This window comes from Mytilus californianus, unplaced genomic scaffold (assembly GCF_021869535.1).
Source record: "Mytilus californianus isolate M0D057914Y unplaced genomic scaffold, xbMytCali1.0.p SCAF_3, whole genome shotgun sequence".
Classification (NCBI taxonomy): domain Eukaryota; kingdom Metazoa; phylum Mollusca; class Bivalvia; order Mytilida; family Mytilidae; genus Mytilus; species Mytilus californianus.
The window spans coordinates 101,501,446-101,522,657 of record NW_026262679.1 but is presented as its reverse complement, the minus strand read 5'-3'; the positions used below and the strand labels follow the sequence as shown (position 1 = coordinate 101,522,657).

General features: G+C 31.7%; 1 protein-coding gene and 2 long non-coding RNA genes across 7 annotated transcripts in view; 2 read left to right on the top strand and 1 right to left on the bottom strand.

The window, feature by feature from the left end:
• The window catches only part of LOC127735581 (PRELI domain-containing protein 1, mitochondrial-like), a 35,711-nt gene extending 33,146 nt beyond the window's left edge, over positions 1-2,565 (top strand). For both annotated transcript variants that reach the window (XM_052245826.1, XM_052245825.1), the window contains exon 4: positions 1,689-2,565. In XM_052245826.1, the coding sequence (XP_052101786.1) occupies positions 1,689-2,033 (345 nt within the window). In that variant the 3' untranslated portion in view covers positions 2,034-2,565. The remainder of the gene's footprint in view (positions 1-1,688) is intronic.
• Positions 2,566-4,930: 2,365 nt separating this feature from the next.
• LOC127735589 (uncharacterized) overlaps positions 4,931-21,212 on the top strand; it is a 181,258-nt gene continuing 164,976 nt past the window's right edge. For all 4 annotated transcript variants that reach the window (XR_007998504.1, XR_007998501.1, XR_007998503.1 and 1 more), the window contains exon 1: positions 4,931-5,122. This is a non-coding gene — a long non-coding RNA (uncharacterized LOC127735589). The remainder of the gene's footprint in view (positions 5,123-21,212) is intronic.
• LOC127735602 (uncharacterized) lies at positions 16,376-20,298 on the bottom strand. Its single transcript, XR_007998516.1, has 4 exons — positions 20,247-20,298; positions 19,521-19,729; positions 18,256-18,354; positions 16,376-17,832 (listed from the first exon to the last, which is right to left on the bottom strand). It is a non-coding gene; the product is annotated as an uncharacterized LOC127735602 (long non-coding RNA).

Sequence of the window (21,212 nt, the reverse complement as noted above, 5' to 3'; positions counted from 1 at the left end):
TGAAATTTTTCATGAATGAAAAATTTCTGCCCAACATATCATCTCAGGCATCTGGTGTAACTCACATTACCTGAAGTTATATTTTACCTGTAAATCAATTAACATGCATAATTATATGGCTTCACTTGTCAGCTTGGGTGTCAAACATACTGGTAATCAACGATTTTTTACCTCAGGCTAACTGCCGTTGTGTAACAAAAACTGTGTATTTATTGGGTTACTTCCCTTGATTTATCCTGTTTTAAGTTACTTTCCTTTTAATAATGAAAATTTTTAAAAGAATATAAATAAAATATAAATTGAACAAATAATCATAAAAGGATGGTAAATAAATGATTTTAAATGTCTTAGGACAAATAAAAAAATAATAATTTGAAAATTATTTGAGGATTCTATACTTCCTTTCAAGGCTTAAATTGAAATTTATATAGTAACTATGACCCTTGCTTTACAGTTAGAATGATTTTCTGAGTATGCAAACAAAAGCTATTTGCAGATAGTTAAACAAATGTTCTGGTTGCAATAAATGTTTTATAGAATATGAAGTAAAAAATTTAAAGAACATACTGAAAAAAAAAAAATGTTAGATTGAACATGTAAAATATAAAGATGGAGAAACTTTATAAGTACAAGGGTACTATAAACATAATAAATTGGATGGAAAGTTGAAGAAAACACACTTTATAAGACCATTTTTACAGCACACGGTTACATTTACGACAAAATTTATGTCGATTAAAAACCTCCTGATCTGAGTCCTAATCTCCTGACCAAAATTTCCCAATCTCCTGATCTGAGTTTCACAGTCCATCACATATATGAATAGGTAAATTAAAAAATTATAAGTTCTTAGACCACTTTCATTCTGTGTCAGAAACCTATGCTGTGTCAAATATTTAATTACAATCCAAATTCAGTGCTGTATCAAGCTTGAATGTTGTGTCCATACTTGCCCCAACTGTTCAGGGTTTGACCTCTGCGGTCGTATCAAGCTGCGCCCCAGCGGAGCATTTTATTGTTTGTTTGTAGCTTGAGCAGGGGCATTAAGTGTTACCCTTAACCTTTTATCTTTCTGTTCATCCTTCATTTTTTTTTGTGTGTAGCTTGAGCAGGGGCATTAAGTGTTACCCTTGACCTTTTATCTTTCTGTCCGTCCGTCCTATTTTTTTTTGTGTGTAGCTTGAGCAGGGGCATTTGTGTCCTCAGACACATTCTTCTTTTATTTCCTGATGTAATGTTAACCTTTACCATGTTTACCACAAGTGTTACAATGTGTTGGTATATTTATTTTAAGAAAAAATACAAGTTATGCTGTCTTTTGAACTTTAAAGCTATTTAATTAATATTATATTTGAAAGACACTAAGTTTCAGACTTTTAACATGTGTATGTATACGTACCTATTAATTATTTTAACTAAAAATTTAGGCCAAACAAGACCCTAATAGCCTTTCTCCCCTTTTACTTTATTCTTCATTATCTGTCAGAAGACCATTCAATGGCTCATTATTTATTCAAATGTCAGGACCGTCTGAAGCATTTGGAATATTGGACTACAGAGACTATGATTTGCATTTTGTGGTACTACTTCTCAATAACTAACTTGCTTGACTTATTAGGTACATAATCATAGATATACATGTATTACACCAAAAATTATAATTAACATATCTGTCATTTTTATTTTAGAATGTTGTTGAAAAATGTGTTTACACTGTTGACCCAGAGAGTAAATGCAAAGTAATGCAAGACAAATCGTATTGGAATACATCTAAAGTTTTTGGATTCGGCAAGGCTATTGAACTTTATGGATACGAAAAAGCCAAAAAAGATGCTCAGAAAACTCATGAGGGATTTATTCTCATTTTAGAGAAATTATTCCCATCTGATACTGTTGTTCCAGCAACAGTTCTTGCTACAACTGGCAAAGATAGGATTAAGCAGACGGCACGTAAAGCAACAGAAATGGCAAAGGATGCTACAGAAAAAGCCAAAGACAAAGCAAAATCTAGAGTTTTTGTGCCAAATTCTTAGAAATATGAATATTTTGGTTATCAATGATTATGGTCACATTTACTAAATGGATGATTATAATGAAATATTTTATACTGCCGGGTTAAACTTTAACTGTCAGCTTTCATTGCAATTCTACAGTTTGTTATTTAGGTCACTGATCACTGTTGATTAAATGAATTGAATGAAAGCTTACAACTTAATGAATGAACAGTTCATTATTACTGTTTATATATATACATTCATGATTCATTATTTTTATCAATATTTTCCATTAGGGTATGGGGGTTTCAGATTTCATTTCATTTCTTGAACTGTTTGTTGATTGACTTATATATTTTTTAGACGATTGAGAATACATTTTAACAAGTACATGTGAGGTTTAAATTACCTCTTGAAATGTTTGTAAGAGCACTGCCATGAGATATATATGAATTAATATTAATTTTATGTAAGTACTGAATTGAAAAATGACAAAGTTCCTAGTGCTTATCTCTTACCTAGTGCTAGAATTGTATTTGTTCGATTATAAATAAATCAATAAATATTTTAAGTCTTATTTTTTTGTGTTCAGACTTCAAAGGACTTGTGATTATATATAACAGGTTATATTTGCTGTTTAATAAAATAGCTTCAAAAAGAGCAAATATTTTGTAAATAGAGTCACATTTATGAGCTTAAAAGAAAATTTTCCTCTAAAGCCACCACAGCAATTTAAACACAACTTTGCCTAGTATCTATTTTCAAGTTTGCAATTTTCATTGCTAAAAACCAACCATCAAAGCCTCCATGGCCGAAAAATAATAACCAGGTGGAATGTCAAGATGTACCTAGGTTCCATCTCTACCAAATGATGAGAGGACTTAATAAGAGCTATTGCCCCTAAAGTTAACCACTTGTAACAGTTTGCTAATAATCATGAAAAAGAAAGAGGGAGCTTGTAAGCAGAGAAAATGATCTGCAATCCAAGATCTACAAGAAAGTCAACGAAACAGAATTTGTTGATACATGACAAATTTTTCATAATTTTCGCTTTTGACAGTTATATCAGCAATACACCTCAAGAAATTCAAATGATAAAAATTGTAATTGGACTTATAAAGAGTAATTGTCTTAAATACACATTTTACCCAATTCATACTTATTCGGCTATGACCTTACAAACTATGATAGATGCAAAGAAATTAAACTGAAAAAAATAATCAATTAACACTCCTGGACAAATTAGCCATTCCAGAATTTACATCTTTATAATCAAAACTCTGCGGAAAGCGGAAACGTACAACAACAAAAACCTGCCAAAATGTGCAATTTCTTTCTGTTATCAGATGACCTTTCCAATTTAGGTTTCAACTTAACTCCTAACAAATTTATTGTGTATCTTCCAAATCTAAAGTGCTTTCATAGCTGATCATTGCTAAAATCTCTTTAGAATGTTTAACCCTGCCACATTCTGCATTTGCCAGTCCCAAGTCAGGAGCCTGTATTTAAGTGGTTGTCGTTTGTTGCTGTTTATCATATTAGTTTTTTATACGACCGCAAAAAATTTTTGGGGTCGTATATTGGTATGACGGCGTCGTCGTCATCGTCATCGTCCGAAGACACATTGGTTTTCGCACTCTAACTTTAGTTTAAGTGAATGGATCTCTATGAAATTTTACCATAAGGTTCAATACCACAAATGGAAGGGTGGGATGGATTTTGGGGGTTATGGTACCAACAGTTTAGGAATTAGGGCAAAAAATAAGCATTTTCTAGTTTCCAGACAATAACTTGTGGAACGGTGTATGGATCTCTCTGAAATTATACCACAAGTTTCCATACCACAAAGAGATGGTTAGGATTTGCTTTGGGGGGTTATGGCTCAAACCGTTTAGGAATTAGGGGCAAAAAAGGGGGAAAAACAAGGTTGTCCTGGTTAATGGACAAATACTTTAGTACAAAACATAATTTAAAGCAGTGTAAGGGAGATAAATCAAATACAATATTTGAATTACCTCCCTTACACTGCTTTTAAATTATGTATAAAGTAATGGTTAATGAACAATTAAAACAATTTAAAACAGTGTAAGGGAGGTAATCCAAATACAACGCTTTGATTACTTCCCTTACACTGCTTTTAAATTATGTTTAAAGAAATGCATATTTATAAAGGAAGACCAGTAACTGGGGCGTCTTAATTAAAATTGATAGAATTTTTTGATAATTTGTCAAAATGAAGTTTTTATCATGCTTTTTTCAAAAATATAATAAAAAGTATGGGTCACTGAACTTTTTTTCATGCTAGAGGTTGTGCAAAATTGTCAGATTTTGTATAGATTATGCATTGAAAATCAAATTTTGTGTGATAAAAAGAAAACTACTTGATAAAACTTTAAGATAAAATGTGAGAAGATAGCTCTTGTAAGATGCTTTCAGATAAGAAAAAGAAAAAATGGGGTCACCGAACTTGTTTTCTTGCTACATATCAAAATAGGTAAATTCACAACACTTTCTATTATAAAAATTAATTTATCTGAGTTATCTCCCATTATTTGGCAAAGTTGAAAAAAATCTAATCAAACACAAATAAGGTGTTTTTGAGAAATTACAGCCGTAATTATGATAAAACACTCAATTGTCTATATTTACATCAAAAGTCTTGTACATAAATTACATACTTCTCTCAAAATTTGCACATTTCATGAAATATCTAGACCAACGTTATCTGCTACTTCGAAATCCAAGATGGAGGAAGACACCAGAGCCACCTTAAGTTAGCGCTATGGTAAATTTAAATGGGTAATTGGAAATTTGAATTGCGATTATGACCATATCTTGAGGGAAAGAATTTTTGGGGGGAAAAGGGGGGGGGGGGGGGGTCAATTTTTTCTCATTTCAGATTTCAGAAAGCAAAAAGAATTATTCTTCAAATATTATTTTTATACGACCGCAAAAAAATTTTTGTGGTCGTATATTGGTATGACGTTGTCGTCGTCGTCGTCGTCGTCGTCGTCGTCGTCGTCTGGCGTCGTCGTCCGAATACACATTAGTTTTCGCACTCTAACTTTAGTTTAAGTGAATGGATCTCAATGAAATTTTACCATAAGGTTCAATACCACAAAAGGAAGGTGGGGATTGATTTTGGGGGTTATAGTACTAACAGTTAAGGAATTAGGGGCCAAAAGGGGCCAAAAATAAGCATTTTTGTAACTTCCAGACATAACTTGTGTGTAAGTGTATGGATCTCTCTGACATTGTACCACAAGGTTCCATATCACAAAGGGAATGCTGGGATTGATTTTGGGGGTAATTGCCTCCAAATTTTAGGAATTAGGGGCCAAAAAGGGGCAAAAAACAAGCATTTTTCTAGTTTCATGACAATAACTTGTTTGTAATTGTATGGATCTTTATGAAATTGTACTACAAGGTTCCATATCACAAAGGGAATACTGGGATTGATTTTTGGGGTAATTTCCTCCAAATTTTAGGAATTAGGGGCCAAAATGGGGCAAAAAACAAGCATTTTTCTAGTTTCATGACAATAACTTGTTTGTAAGTGTATGGATCTTTATGAAATTGTACTACAAGGTTCCATATCACAAAGGGAAGGCTGGGATTGATTTTGGGGGTTTTCCCTCAAAATTTTAGTAATTAGGGGCCATAAAAGGGCAAAAAAAACATGCATTTTTCTAGTTTCAGGACAATAACTTGTGTGTAAGTGTATGGATCTTTATGAAATTGTACTGCAAGGTTCCATATCACAAAGGGAAAGCTGGAATTGAGTTTGGGGGTAATTGCCCTAAACGTTTAGGAATTTGGGGCCAAAAAGGGGCCAAAAAACAAGCATTTTTCTAGTTTCCAGACAATAACTTGTGTTCAAGTGTATGAATCTCTCTGAAATTGTACTGCAAGGTACCATACCACAAAGGGAAAGCTGGGATTGAGTTTGGGGGTGATGAATCATAAGGGGGTTCAAAAAATTGGGGGGGATTTTTTTTTTCCTTTTTTTTCTTTAACATTTTCCATTTTAAATTGGTTATTTCTGATTTATATATAAAAGCAAATAATAATGATATGGTTTGAATAGGCATACATGTGAACCTCCCGACGGGAGTACAATAATCCCGTTTTCAGGGGTCTCCTCCCGACCTCCCGTTGAAGAGGAAAAAATCCCGTGTATGAAATTTTTCATGAATGAAAAATTTCTGCCCAACATATCATCTCAGGCATCTGGTGTAACTGACATTACCTGAAGTTATATTTTACCTGTAAATCAATTAACATGCATAATTATATGGCTTCACTTGTCAGCTTGGGTGTCAAACATACTGGTAATCAACGATTTTTACCTCAGGCTAACTGCCGTTGTGTAACAAAAACTGTGTATTTATTGGGTTACTTCCCTTGATTTATCCTGTTTTAAGTTACTTTCCTTTTAATAATGAAAATTTTTAAAAGAATATAAATAAAATATAAATTGAACAAATAATCATAAAAGGATGGTTATTAAATGATTTTAAATGTCTTAGGACAAATAAAAAAATAATAATTTGAAAATTATTTGAGGATTCTATACTTCCTTTCAAGGCTTAAATTGAAATTTATATAATAACTATGACCCTAATTTTAGAGATAGAATGATTTTCTGAGTTTGCAAATAAAAACTATTTGCAAGAGAAAAAAAAAAAAAAAAAACATATTTGCAGATAGCTAAACAAATGTTCTGGTTGCAATGATTGTTTTATAGAATATGAAGTAAAAAATTTAAAGAACATACTGGAAAAAAACAATGTTAGATTGAACATGTAGAATATAAAGATGGAGAAACTTTATAAGTACAAGGGTACTATAAACATAATAAATTGGATGGAAAGTTGAAGAAAACACACTTTAAAAGACCATTTTTACAGCACACGGTTACATTTACAACAAAATTAATGTCGATTAAAAACCTCCTGATCTGAGTCCTAATCTCCTGACCAAAATTTCCCAATCTCCTGATCTGAGTTTCACAGTCCATCACATGTATGAATAGGTAAATTGAAAATTTTTAAGTTCTTAGACCACTTTCATTCTGTGTCAGAAACCTATGCTGTGTCAAATATTTAATTACAATCCAAATTCAGTGCTGTATCAAGCTTGAATGTTGTGTCCATACTTGCCCCAACTGTTCAGGGTTCGACCTCTGCGGTCGTATCAAGCTGCGCCCCAGCGGAGCATTTTATTTTCAAATCTATCTGTTAAACCGTGTATTTAGATTTTTTATTTTGGGTCCAGTTTTCAAATTGGTCTACATTAAGGTCCAAAGGGTTCAAAATTAAACTTAGTTTGATTTTAACAAAAATTGAATATATGGGGTTCTTTGATATGCTGAATCTAAACATGTAATTAGATTTTTGATTATCGGCCCAGTTTTGAAGTTGGTCCAAATTGGGGTCCAAAATAATACTTTGTTTGATTTCAACAAAAATTGAATATATGGGGTTCTTTGATATGCTGAATCTAACCATGTATTTAGATTTTTTATTTGTGGGCCCCGTTATCAAATTGGTTCATATTGAGGTCAAAAGGGTCCAAAATTAAACTTTGTTTGATTTCATCAAAAATTGAATTATTGGGGTTCTTTGATATGCCAAATCTAACCGTGTATTTAGATTTTTAATTTTGGGTCCCGTTTTTTAAATTGGTCTACATTAAGGTCCAAAGGGTCCAAAATTAAACTTAGTTTGATTTTAACAAAAATTGAATATATGGGGTTCTTTGATATGCTGAATCTAACCATGTATTTTGATTTTTGGGCCCCATTATCAAATTGGTCCACATTGAGGTCAAAAGGGTCCAAAATTAAACTTTGTTTGATTTCATCAAAAATTGAATTCTTTGGATTCTTTGATGTGCTGAATCTAACCATGTATTTAGATTTTGGATATTGGACCATAATAGGTAAATTAAAAAATTTTAAGTTCTTAGACCACATTCATTCTGTGTCAGAAACCTATGCTGTGTCAAATATTTAATCACAATCCAAATTCAGAGCTGTATCAAGCTTGAATGTTGTGTCCAAACTTGCCCCAACTGTTCAGTGTTCGACCTCTGCGATCGTATCAAGCTGCGCCCAGCGGAGCATTTTATTGTTAATTGTTTTTACATAAATCAGGCTGTTAGTTTGAATTGTTTTGCATTTCTCAACCAAACTTTGGGTGAATGATTCTAGGGTATCTAGTATAAAGTTTGTGTTTTATCCGTCAGTCAACAAACATGGCAAAAAAATAACAATTTACGGTAAAATGCATTAATTGTCTTATATCTTGAAATTATAATAGATAGAGAAAATCTGACAGGGGCATAATTGATCAGAATGTCAAGATCTACTTATTTCCTGTTTGCATCAAAATCATCAGATGACACATGAAGGAGTTATTGCTATTAAATGTTTGGCTAATTTTCATGGTAAAAACTGGGAAAGGCAAAATTGATATGGAAAACTATATACAACATCTACAAAAATGCCAATATCACTGAAACTATTGGATGACCCCTTAAGGCTTTATAGCACTGAAATGATGATTTTTGACCAATTTTAATGTGTTTGCCTATTATCTTAAAAACTATAAAAGATAGGTAGGAACTATAAACATAAAAAATAATCAGAAATGCAAAATCTCCAAAGATACCAAAATGATACAATTTGATGACCCCTTACATGCCTTAAGGAGTTAAGCTTTTAAAGACGAATTTTGACAAAAATGCGTTTTTGTTGAGAAATAATGGTATAAAATTTAAAACAAAAAAGAGATAAATGAGTTTCTGGTATATAAAGAATAATGGACGAAAAAATATAGAATAGAGAAAATGACCAAAAAAAATGAATAAAGGAAATGGCAAATTAAGAATAAAGAATAGAGAAAAAATAAAAATAATATATCAAGTAGTGAAAGAGAAGCGAAAAATACCAAAGGAATAATCAAACTCATAAGACGAAAATAAACTGACAATGCCATGGCAAAACAGGAAAAGACAGACAGCAGTACACAAAACACAACATAGAAAACTAAAGACCAAGTACCACGAACCCAACCAAAAAGTGGGGGTGATCTCAGGTGCCCCGGTAAGATAAACAGATCCTGTTCCACATTTGGCACCCGTCGTGTTGCTCATGTAAGTACAAACCCGGTGATAGGTCTAATTTGGTAGGTCACATTCAAACAAAAATCGTGTCAAAATTTCCTCACACTCAAGGTAGAAAAAATCGGGCACAATAGAAATGAATATCTGTAATAACCTTCCTTATTTTCTTCAAAAGGGGGACACACAATTATGTTTGGCCTGACTGCATGTCAGCTACAGACCGAATAAATTTGATAGAGATAAATAACAAAATCATCCTAAATAGACCTTGTCATTATCAAAAACAGTTCGTTCAAAAATAAATTTCGGTTTCATATCTATGCTATTACAGAAATGCTTTCCCATGAAAAAGTAAGATAACGTCGCAATCATGGTATATGAATAGGGAACATGCACACGTGCACTCGTGGGATGAAAATGGGGGCTAAGACGGGCGGTTATTGTGTTTCTTGTTGAAAATCTTGGTTTAAATAGGATAAAAAAGTTAATCAAATCATTTTTGAAAAAAAAAACTGAGGTTTCTTCATAAAAAAGAAAGCAAAGTTTACGATATGACTAACTTGTCAATTGACCAAATATGGTTTTCAAAACGATCCATTTTTGGTACGTGACGTCTAATGATTGAAAAGTTTATTTCCAGCAATGACGTACACAATCTAAATTCAAGTAAACAGTACAACAAAGAATATTGACCAACTTGATATTATGGTGAGTATAGGATGAAGAGAGACAGTGGGAAATGCGACAAAACTTTAACTTGTTTTAATTGGGTATAAACAAATCGTACTGAGGCAGGAAACTAGTTGGTGTTGTATATTTCCTCAGAGAGGGAAACAAATTATCGTCAATTTAACGGAAGCAATACTGTCTTCATATACTAGTATTCAATAGCTTTAACTATTGAATATATGAAAAACAAGTATTTTCTGACAAAAAGTCAGTACACCCAAGCTGTATCAATAGATGTTGAAAACAGTAAATTTGTTTCATTATAGTGTAATGGAATATTATCTTTGGTAAGAAAATAGTTTCAGATGAATAATGACCGATTCTATATTATATAAGAAGCAAACGTTATACTTATAATAACATTGATTTTGTTTTCAATAAATTAAAACATAATTATAAATGAATGTATTGCTATACATTGATCGATTGTTGGTTTCTTAACGTCCAGTGGCAAATGTATTGCTATTCAGTTATGTGAACACTTATATTGGCATATATCATGTCGATACTAAAATTGCACTAAAGCATACTTTTCTCGTGCTGTTTATGACGTATTTACACTAATTCCATTGGATGTGTACTGATTGATATCTTAGCCTAGTTTGGTAAAATTTATTTGTTAGTTTTTGTGAGCTTTGAACTAACGCATAGTAACTGCTAGTCTCTTAGATCGGTGCTTTCTGTCTTTAATTATTACATTCAAAATCTCGTATTTTAATGTAACTGCAAAAAAAAAAGATGAAAACATCGATCAAGTAGCTCAATCGAATTTAAAAAAATCGTTATCGCCGATGATTTCATCTTTTTTTTTTACGATTGCATTAAAATTAGTTAAACGAGATTTTTTGCTTTCTACAATGTACATGTAACTTCCAAAGAAAGACTATTTATTTCTGTCTTATTAATTTTCACAAAACTAGTGACCATTGTGCACGGTGTTTGGTAAATCTTCTATATTCGCCTCCGTTATTTTCTCGTTTTGGGAAACAAAAAATATAAAATAAAAACGTTTTGTGTTTTTTTCTAAATATATGCTGATGAAATCTTGAACTTGCTCTAAGTTGTTTTATATATATTTGCCCTTACTAAATCCAAGTACAGATGTCAAGATCTGAGATGCTTAAAATAAACTGAAAAATATAAATATACGATGTGCAATTTGTTGTTGCAGTGTGATTACTTGAGGTATATAAGCTGGATTTTTAGTAAAACGTATAAAATGGTACTGGAAGGTATGAAAGTAACAAAGCCTTTTGATTTTAACATCAGATCTCTTAATAATTATAAAAGTCTATAGGATTATTTTTATTTTCATTTTGAAATAAATTGCTAACAGGTTCCTTATCCTTTTGTTTATTGAAGCTCTGTACAATTTGTTCTAGACATTGTCATCCTGTAGTAAACATTTATGACGTTGGTATGAAAAGTCTTCTAATTCGTCAGTTTCCAAAATTAATGAGCTGACTTTCATTAAAATACCGGGTATAATATGCACAGCTACATAATATGCACAAAATTGCATTGGCCTATCTATACTTTTGGAGTTATTACGGTCACAAAAATAGGGACGTGCAGACGGACCGACAAAGTGAGACAAAATCGAGAATGTGGGAGCCCAATAGTTTTCACTTCGTCCGTCCGTCTGCACGTCCCTATTTTTGTGACCGTAATAACTCCAAAAGTATAGATAGGAGGCAAATGAAATTTTGCAGTTTTTGTGCATAATATGTATAGCTGTGCATATTTATATTTTAATGGAGGTCAGCTCATTAACTTTGGAAAAAAATTCTTTTTTGTTAAAAATCACAAATTTTAAGAAATGTATTTTGTAAACGCAAAAACATCAAAAGTGTAGAAGGCCAATGAAATTTTAAATGTGCAAATTATACTTTGGTGAAATTCGGCTCATTTGTGTTGGAAAACATTTCGTTTTTAAAAAAATCACAAATTTGAGAAATGTCTTTTTATAATAGGATTTTAACAAAAACTGATATATAGGTGTATTAAGGATGTACACCTCTGAGGAGCCAGAAATTTCTAGAATTAAACTTTTTTTCTTAACCTGATTTTTGGGTTTATATGACTGTAAAAAATAATTGGTGAAGAAAAAATCATATGATGGTGCACTTCTTTTTTTGCTACGGCCCTTTGAAAGTACCCAATTTTGATGATTTTCCCATTTTTCATCAATTTTTACCTATTTTTGGGCTATTATCGTGAAAAAAATCACAGTTTCACAATTAAACTTTTTTCCATACTTTCAATAAAGATGAAGTGGACCAATCTTAATAAATTTAACTTAAAAAAACTATAGGTAGGTGTTAATATAAGAAATTTTTATCATATTTTGATGCTTTTTTGTGTCAAATTAACCATGCTGTCAATTTTGTAAATTTGTGATTTTTCTCTGTTTTAAGAACAAAATGCATATTATTTCAACTTCTTTGTTATAAATGATTGAAAAAATACATATCTAAGAAATTTTAAAAGAAAAAAGTGATATGGGATGTACATGTTTCTGGTAAAATCATTTCTTGTACCCCTCACCCATTTTCTCAAAATTTTGGCTAAAAAGACTGACTTGATTGGTAATAAAATTTGAAATATGGATTACTCAAAAACTACTCATTGTAAATACGCAATTTTTTCACAGAGTTAAATTTGATTATAACATTTTTTAAATTCATTGATATTTTCCACTTGTATCACATGTTTTGTAAATAAATCCAGAACAAGATTTCAACGAGACTGTAACGTCAGAAGAATACATCCTTAAGACATTGACGAATTAAAACAAAATGGTAAAAACTTTTTGTTGAAAATGATAAATTCTGAGGATAATAATTTTTGATAGGATTTGAATGAACAAGTATCATTTTCTATTTCGAACGGATTCTCTGTGTCAAAATTATTGGTTAAAACAGATTTAATACAGGGTCCTAGTATAAGGCATTTGGGGTCAAAGCACATCGGAATCAAGTGATATATCAGTATTTAATGCTGTTTATATTTTCTTTCTATGTTAAACTTGCAACCACAACTTTACCAGTTTTAGTGGGCGCCTGTCCGGTATACCGATTATGTTAAAAGCTAGGAAATTCACCGTTGTTATTTATTTACCGGTGACAATACTTGAAGTATTAAAAAGTTAACCCAAATGACCTGTTTATTATGCAATATTCATATTAATGACATTGTACAGACCTATGTATAATAATAATTAGATAAAAACTGAAAATGAACACTAAAAAATAAGGTAGACAGAAAGTTATAGTTTTTTTTTCCTGGAATTTCAACTTGTAAGGTGAATTACCAGCACCGTCCTGTCGCTTGATAAACGACGTCGACTTATTATGCAGTGAATTAATTTCTATTGTCATAAGCAAAACATATAGGTTTGTGACAAATATATGCAAAAAAACAAATACAAATCTTATATATTTGGTGCAAGTCAATAACTAAATAGTGTACGTGAAAGTAGCAACAAAGTCGTCAGGTAACTTAGAAATCATTTCACTGACATAAGTGAAGTACATTTTATTTTTGGATGAACTTGATTATTTGATTGTTGCTTACTTAATATGCAAATGTTTCATGCATATTCAGGACGAGAGCAGATAAAAAATAATCACTAAAAATGTTGCGCGGGAATTCGAGCGTTGAAATTTTGTCCTACAACAGGCCAACTACGGACCGATAAAGATGTTGCAAACATATTTTTTACTTGCACAAAGCGTTGCCCTTTTCTCACAGTTATAGGCATCGATCGGATCTAGAGTCATAATTCCGATCGATTTTGGTTGCGTATTTATACATCCCTCGCAGTCAAACAAACGCCTTTCAATATTTGTTTTACTGTTGGACGGGGAGAAGTCCATGTTACCAGCCCTATGTATGTATCCCAGTCAATTAATATTATTTTGTAGAATGAGAAGTATCTCTTTTTGCGAATTTTTGTTTTATAATGTGAAAAAGTTTTGTTATTTCAGCTGAAATAACATATACCAAAGCACTTACAAAAATAAAACAAAACACATCAATAAAAGCGCGATTCCTTTACCTTGTTTTCTCATGTGCGCATAGATAACGTGCACGTGTGTGATGAATTGATACATCAAATCATTTCTTTTTCACCAAAAACTCCATTTGATATACGGCGAGTGACTGGCAAGTTTGAACAATTACCAGGGTATCGAGTGCTCTTTGCTATTTTTGCAAATGACCCGAACGAAACCTGAACCACAAACAGTAGCTGGTTTAAGTGATTGGTATAGATCATAGTATTGCTGTCAAAATACTCAGAAATGTGACATAAAACTAGAAACGTTATAATAATTATAACTCTTATGCAAGGAAGCATTTAAATACTGGTGATTTCTGTCGATTTTCTGAAAAAAATAAAATGTTTTATGTAAACGTTTATAGTTCATTGATCGAGGAGAGAAATTGCAATCTCTCCCATGCAGAGTACTTATAGATATACATCATGTACTCTCTTAAGGCCTAAGGATTTTTGAAATATCAAAAATAAATCAAATGAGGAAAATTGTGAAGTGACATAAAAAGTAATGACCCTGTACGAGGTGAAATAGTTGATGATTATTGCTTATAGTTTCTAAAAACCGGACCTAATAAAGAGGTACTAACTTTTTGAATATTCACAGTCCTGCACGTACTTTATAACAAACATAGCAGATTCTTTCAACGTTGAAAATTTTAGCAACATTAAATGGATCCGTATGCATGTTTTATAACCATAATTTACAAAAAAAAAACTCTTAAAGCTTTTACTTTCAATATAACGACACCCAAATAGTTATAAACAATGGCTAACATCGGTAACAAACACACTACTATTAATAAGGATAATATGAAATAATTTCATTCATTATGAACAATCTGCCTCGTTTTTGACGATTAGTAATATTTGAATTGAGTCCTAAATGGAATTGGGGATAAAAAATAGTTTAACTATATCTATTGTTAATTACGTGTCTGTACCATGTTTTAAATCGCATCAATGTTACTTATACCATGATGGTTTCCATCATTTCCAGAAATTGATGTCGGTGACAGATCAAAAGAAGTCTCTGTAATTTTTGATTTGGATACTTCAGTTAAAGACGGGATTACAATTTTCAAAATATTTTAGTGTAACAACAATAAAGTTCTGAAATATTTTTCAATCATAGTAAATACATCGTATAACCAACACCATATTAGTTCAGTGATAACTGGATTGTTAGAGGTTCAGCTTTCTCACTAATTTTGCCAAAGTTTTTAATGATTACTAGTATACACAATGCCAAAGTCTGTCTTTTTCGCGACTTTAGACATTTTTGCACTAGTGTCAAGCTATCCTGCAATTCTCCTCGAAAAAAGTAAATAGCGGTTTATGTTTTAGACAGAGGAAATAGTTTACCCTTCACACTGATTGCATAATTTATTTGACCGTCGATATAGATATCTGTAGCCAGAGGAAAGAAGGATGTCGAGTTTTTAATTTGACCGTTGTGATAGATATCTGTAGCCAGAGGAAAGAAGGATGGCGAGTTTTTAATTTGACCGTTGTGAAAGATATCTGTAGCCAGAGGAAAGAAGGATGTTGAGTTTTTAATTTGAACGTTGTGAAAGATATCTATAGCCAGAGGAAAGAAGGATTTCGAGTTTTTTAATTTACCCGTGGTGATAGATATCTGTTGCCAGAGGAAAGAAGGATTTTGAGTTTTTATTTTGAACGTTGTGAAAGATTTCTGTAGCCAGAGGAAAGAAGGATGTCGAGTTTTTAATTTGACCGTTGTGATAGATATCTGTAGCCAGAGGAAAGAAGGATGGCGAGTTTTTAATTTGACCGTTGTGAAAGATATCTGTAGCCAGAGGAAAGAAGGATGTTGAGTTTTTAATTTGAACGTTGTGAAAGATATCTATAGCCAGAGGAAAGAAGGATTTCGAGTTTTTTAATTTACCCGTGGTGATAGATATCTGTTGCCAGAGGAAAGAAGGATTTTGAGTTTTTAATTTGAACGTTGTGAAAGATTTCTGTAGCCAGAGGAAAGAAGGATGTCGAGTTTTTAATTTGACCGTCGAGATAGATATCTGTAGCCAGAGGAAAGAAGGATGTCGAGTTATTAATTTGACCGTTGTGAAACTATCTGTAGCCAGAGGAAAGAAGGATGTCGAGTGTTCATTTTTGTAAAAATTTCAATCTAAACAAATGAATCGTTTTATCTGTATTGCCTCTATATTGAATACATTCATAGCAATATACATGTACAAGGGGCGATAAAGATGTAATTGTACTTTCTGGCACGGGAAAGTGCCCCAATTGAGATATTAATATGGGTTGTTTAATTTTTACCATCTATAAATCCCATTTTTTTCATACAATAGTAATGTAGTTAGGTAAACATCTTTTGCGAAATCATTTGCGGTTAATCTTTAAGAAGTCATAAATATTCATGTGTATGTTTGAGTGGTCTTAAATATACAATGTCATTCATGTATATATCCATCAAAAATTAGGATTGACAGAAGAAAAATTATAATTTATTAGTATTAGAAAATAATTTTATTTAAAAACAGAAACCAATATAGAAATAGCAATATTTCTCAAATAAATTAATTACAATACAATATTTAAAAAATGTTATTCATGAATTTAACAACCAACATACTATTTTCACAATAAATTACACATTTTACCACTTCAGTAATATCATATAATATTCAGTTTCATTTACACACACACATGCACACACACACTCGAATGATATTTTGATTACATATCATTTTGTAAATTAAATGATGTACTTGTTTTGAAATAATGTAGGTTACAATTAACCTCCTTCCAGCTAATGTAGTCTAGAGCGTGTATTTTTACTTGGTTATTATTAATCTTGGTAAACACAGGCCATATGAGATCTTAGAAATCCATGTATTATTTCATACCTTTAAATGATATCAAGTAATCTTAAATTGCTTGGCTAAAAAATGGCACAATGAAGATGATAACATAATATTAGACCGAATTTTTCTGTCTCCTGTGTCCATATTTCACCCTTCCCATATTTTATTTTCCTCATTTTGACCTTTTATATAAAAAAAAAAATATGAAAAATCCAAATGATAAATAGGAAATATGAAATGTAAAAAATAAACACGAAGAGACAGATTATTCGGTCTAACATAATATTGGATCAATCACAACGAGGCTATATATAACATTTATCAATCAAAACGAGGCTATATATAACAGTGATCAATCAAAACGAAAACAATCAAAATTTAAAGGATCTTATATATTAATCCATTTAGGTAACAACGCAAGACCATCAAAAGTGCCGTATATTGAATAACATTGTATCACTATGTAAAAAAATGAGCGTTAAAAAATTACCTCTTCCTTGACATTGTCAAATTCCATTAGGAAACATCAACCAAATATACAACATATAAATAAATAATCACCGGCATTTATCATTGTCATGATGCAGGGACGGAAACTAAATGAACTACAAGTTCCACATAGACACAACACAATACAAAATACAATACAATACAAAAAGTTAATTTATCACAGATATCCGGATTTATTTTCTTCGGGAAGAGATCATTGGAAGAGCTAAGATTTCCTGGTATGTTAACTGTCGAATTTTCCATTTTGAACACAATTTAAAACAGAACGACTGAATCCTTTTATGTCTCTTAAAAGGACATAATTCCAACTATAAAATTTTGAAGCGGTAAAAGTTTTATGTTGTTGATCGATCATTGTGTTTCTGTCTAAAGATTCTATTGGCCGATATCCTGCTATGTTCACTAAAAAGGAAAACTCACAAAGAATATCGTTTAATGAGGCAATTACTCTGTTTGATAAATCCTTTAACTTTGTGTCTATTTCAACGTTTAAGTTTTTATACACCTCCATCAAAATATACACCTTTGAAATCTTAAGGTAATTTTCTTTGTTGACATCAGAATCCTGTAACAGATAAGTATTAAAACATTTTACAACTGTGTCATCTGAATCTTACAGAAAAGAGAAAAACTTGACAGAAAAGGGAATTATGCTTTACCAGACAGAAAACAATCTTTTAAAAAAACATGGGCAAGATGAGTATATCCCTTTTTTTGATTGAATGACGTGAAAAGTTCTTATTGGAAACTTTTATTCTCAATTTTTGAAAGAGAGATTTTATTTATGAAATTTCCTTTTTTTAACACATTTTCCTCATTTCGATGTCAAACTGAGTTATTTTAGTAATCAAATACACACGAAATAAAAATGAATATTAATTTATAATGTTATTCAGATTTAAAAAAAAAGATAATCCCTATTGCAGATTTCTAGAAAAATAAATAAAAAATAATAATTGGGTTTTTCTTTTTATTGTTTTCTCCTTACCTGTACCGGAGTTGGCACACAACCTTCTGGGAAATTTGCGGTTTTTGGTTTTCCGTCCAACATTGCAATCATATCTTTATCCATAATTAAACTTTTTTTCTGTAAAAAGAAAAACAAAAAAATCAAATAGTTATAGTAAAAAAGAAATGTTATTTTCGCATTATTTCAGCCTATTTCATCCGGATACAGCGTCAATTAATTACCTACGCTTTGAATTTCAGTATTGATTGCTGTTGTACAAACACCGTCTTTTTTTAAAATTTATCTCTGTGATTTAACTTGGCGTTCTTTCACTAACTGTTGTTTCTGTACTCTCATAAAAATGCTTTTCTACAGAGCAAGCCATGATAATAAAAGGAGGGTTGGAGTACCCGAAAAATATCTTAGCCCCGTAATATGTTTTTTGGTCTCTAACCAAGTTCTGCAAGGATTGCGTCAGTAATCGTCGGTGTCGTTTGAATAATGTTGGTGTTTAGTATTAGACTGTTTGTGTTTATTATTAGACTGTTCGTGTTTAGTATTAGACTGTTGGTGTTTAGTATTAGATTGTTGCTGTTTAGTTATAGACTGTTGGTGTTTAGTATTAGAATGTTGGTGTTTAGTATTAGACTGTTGGTGTTTACTATTAGACTTGTGTTCAGCTCTGATAAATACATTCACTTCTTCACTAGACTAACGAGAATAACAGTCTGTCATGCGAATATTTGAATTTAAATTTCCAAAGTATGGTGTGTTCTTCATCTGTTTGAATTATTTGCTTGTTTGCTGTCTCCCCGTGGTTTACCCAACATATCTCTTCATTCATAATTACATAATTACATAAACGCGAAAAAAGAGTGTTATCATGTAAACGTGTGGAAGGACGCATTTTTAATTGATTGATTGATTTATTGATGTTTAACGCCTCTTTCGGCACTATTGGACATTTTTATTGGTGAAGAAAGACGGAGTGCCCGGAGAGAACCACCACCGGCATTCGGCATGAAAACTGACAATCCTATTCAATTAAGATTGGAGTCGAGCGCACCTGCCACGGGTTCGAACTCATAACCTTAGTGTTCACAGGCTAGTGATACAGTAGTACGACTACTTAGACAACTCGGCCACCGAGGCCCCCGAAGTTTAATAGTAAAACGCCGATAATTATTTATAGACTTTATCTTTCTCTTCTACACTTATTTGAAATATGTTGTAAGTTGAAAACGTTGAAATAAACTTTACAAAAACAAAATAGCCATTTAAAATGCTTGCTTCATTCTACTTACAACATGGGAAAATATTCCGTCTGTTTGGCTTAAAAATAATTTGGATTTTCTCGACAACCGTTGGACCACCTCTGCTGTATTTACGTTGACGATTGTTGTGTTGAAATTGACACTAGATGGCGTACTTCCTGCACAAGGTTTTATCCAGGGCTCCGAAGACTGTATAGGGGCTGCGTGTACAAAGGTAGAGAATCCACAAACAGCAATGTCTGTTTGAAATAATAAATTGAAAATTAATCATAAGCATATTTAATCTTTACAACGATACACATTGACAACTTATTATTGTAAAATTGTGAATTGATGTAACACAAGTCAAATAATTGAAATCGTCATGGATATGCATGAAATATTTGTCAATGGGCGTTAAACAAGCATCAATCAAGCAATCAAATATTAAAACATACTTCTCGGCACTTGTTCCTCATTTTTGTTCAGTTATCTATATGTCACGCGTACAACCAAACGAAAACAATGAGCAAGTGCGGATAACTAACTTTTAAGTTTGGATTAAATCTGAAGTTAGAATCGAATGGCTTCTTTTATGGCATATTTACAGTAGCTGCTTGATACTGTACATCATCAGATTAAAGTAGTGCGAAAAATATGAGGGTGTAAATTTCAAATTATTTCTGAAAATTATTGTTAAATAAGTTAGAAAAATAAGAACGAGATCAAAAGAAGGCAGATTAGTAAAAAGAATAATTATGAAATTGGAATACCTACATGTTAAAATAATAATTTTCATTTTACAACACTTTTCTTTTCTATCTAAATATCTATCTGTAAATTGTAATATAACTAAAGAATTGAATCTTGCAAGTATTTATATACAAAATGCTGTATTTACCTACTTTTTCCGGAAACGTGTATAAGATACCATTCCTTTTCCCGTCCGGATGGTCCAAATCATGCAATTTCATCATTTCTCACGTCCAATAGAAACTAAGGGCCACGTTGGACTACGATATCTATTCATAGCAACCGTAGCTTTCCAAATCAACAAAAACGTTCAGTATCGCCCCTGTATCTTAGTCATGGTGTCATCCTTGATTATCATTTTCAAATGACAAAAAAGACTGTCTTCCGGAAAGTGGTTTTAACTTTTTGCGGTTTGTTTACGTATGCAAAAAATATTACTTTACTATGCCCTTTTGTTCACTTCGGTGGACATGAAAGAAAATTACAGAAATATTGTGCAATAAAAAATACGCTTACCAGTTTATGTGCAAATAAATACATATAAACGATTTTGCAAGATGTTATATGTGGCCCCAAAAGGATATGAATGATGTACTTTTATTTTTAACAGTTATTATTTTACGATTAACGTTTTACAAGTGTAGGCATATGTGTAATTATGGTTTTTAATCAGGGTTGATTGTTATACAAATTCCTTCCATTGCGGAAAAAGGATAAAATAAAATGAAATAAAAAGAAAGATGAATGCAAACACTTAGTAATGATATAGTAAATAAAACGTAAGAAATTGATGAAGGACATATGACGCCTACGTTTAATGAAGGAAAAATACATTGACTTCGGAAGTGTTAGGATGCCCTCTGTGATTTAACTCCAGCGGTAAACAAAAGTACAAGAATGTTAATGTGTTATTTCCGAAATATGAAAAGGTGTATGTTATAGTATATAATACTTGCCTTTAATTGAGACATTTCTTGTATGACTTTACAA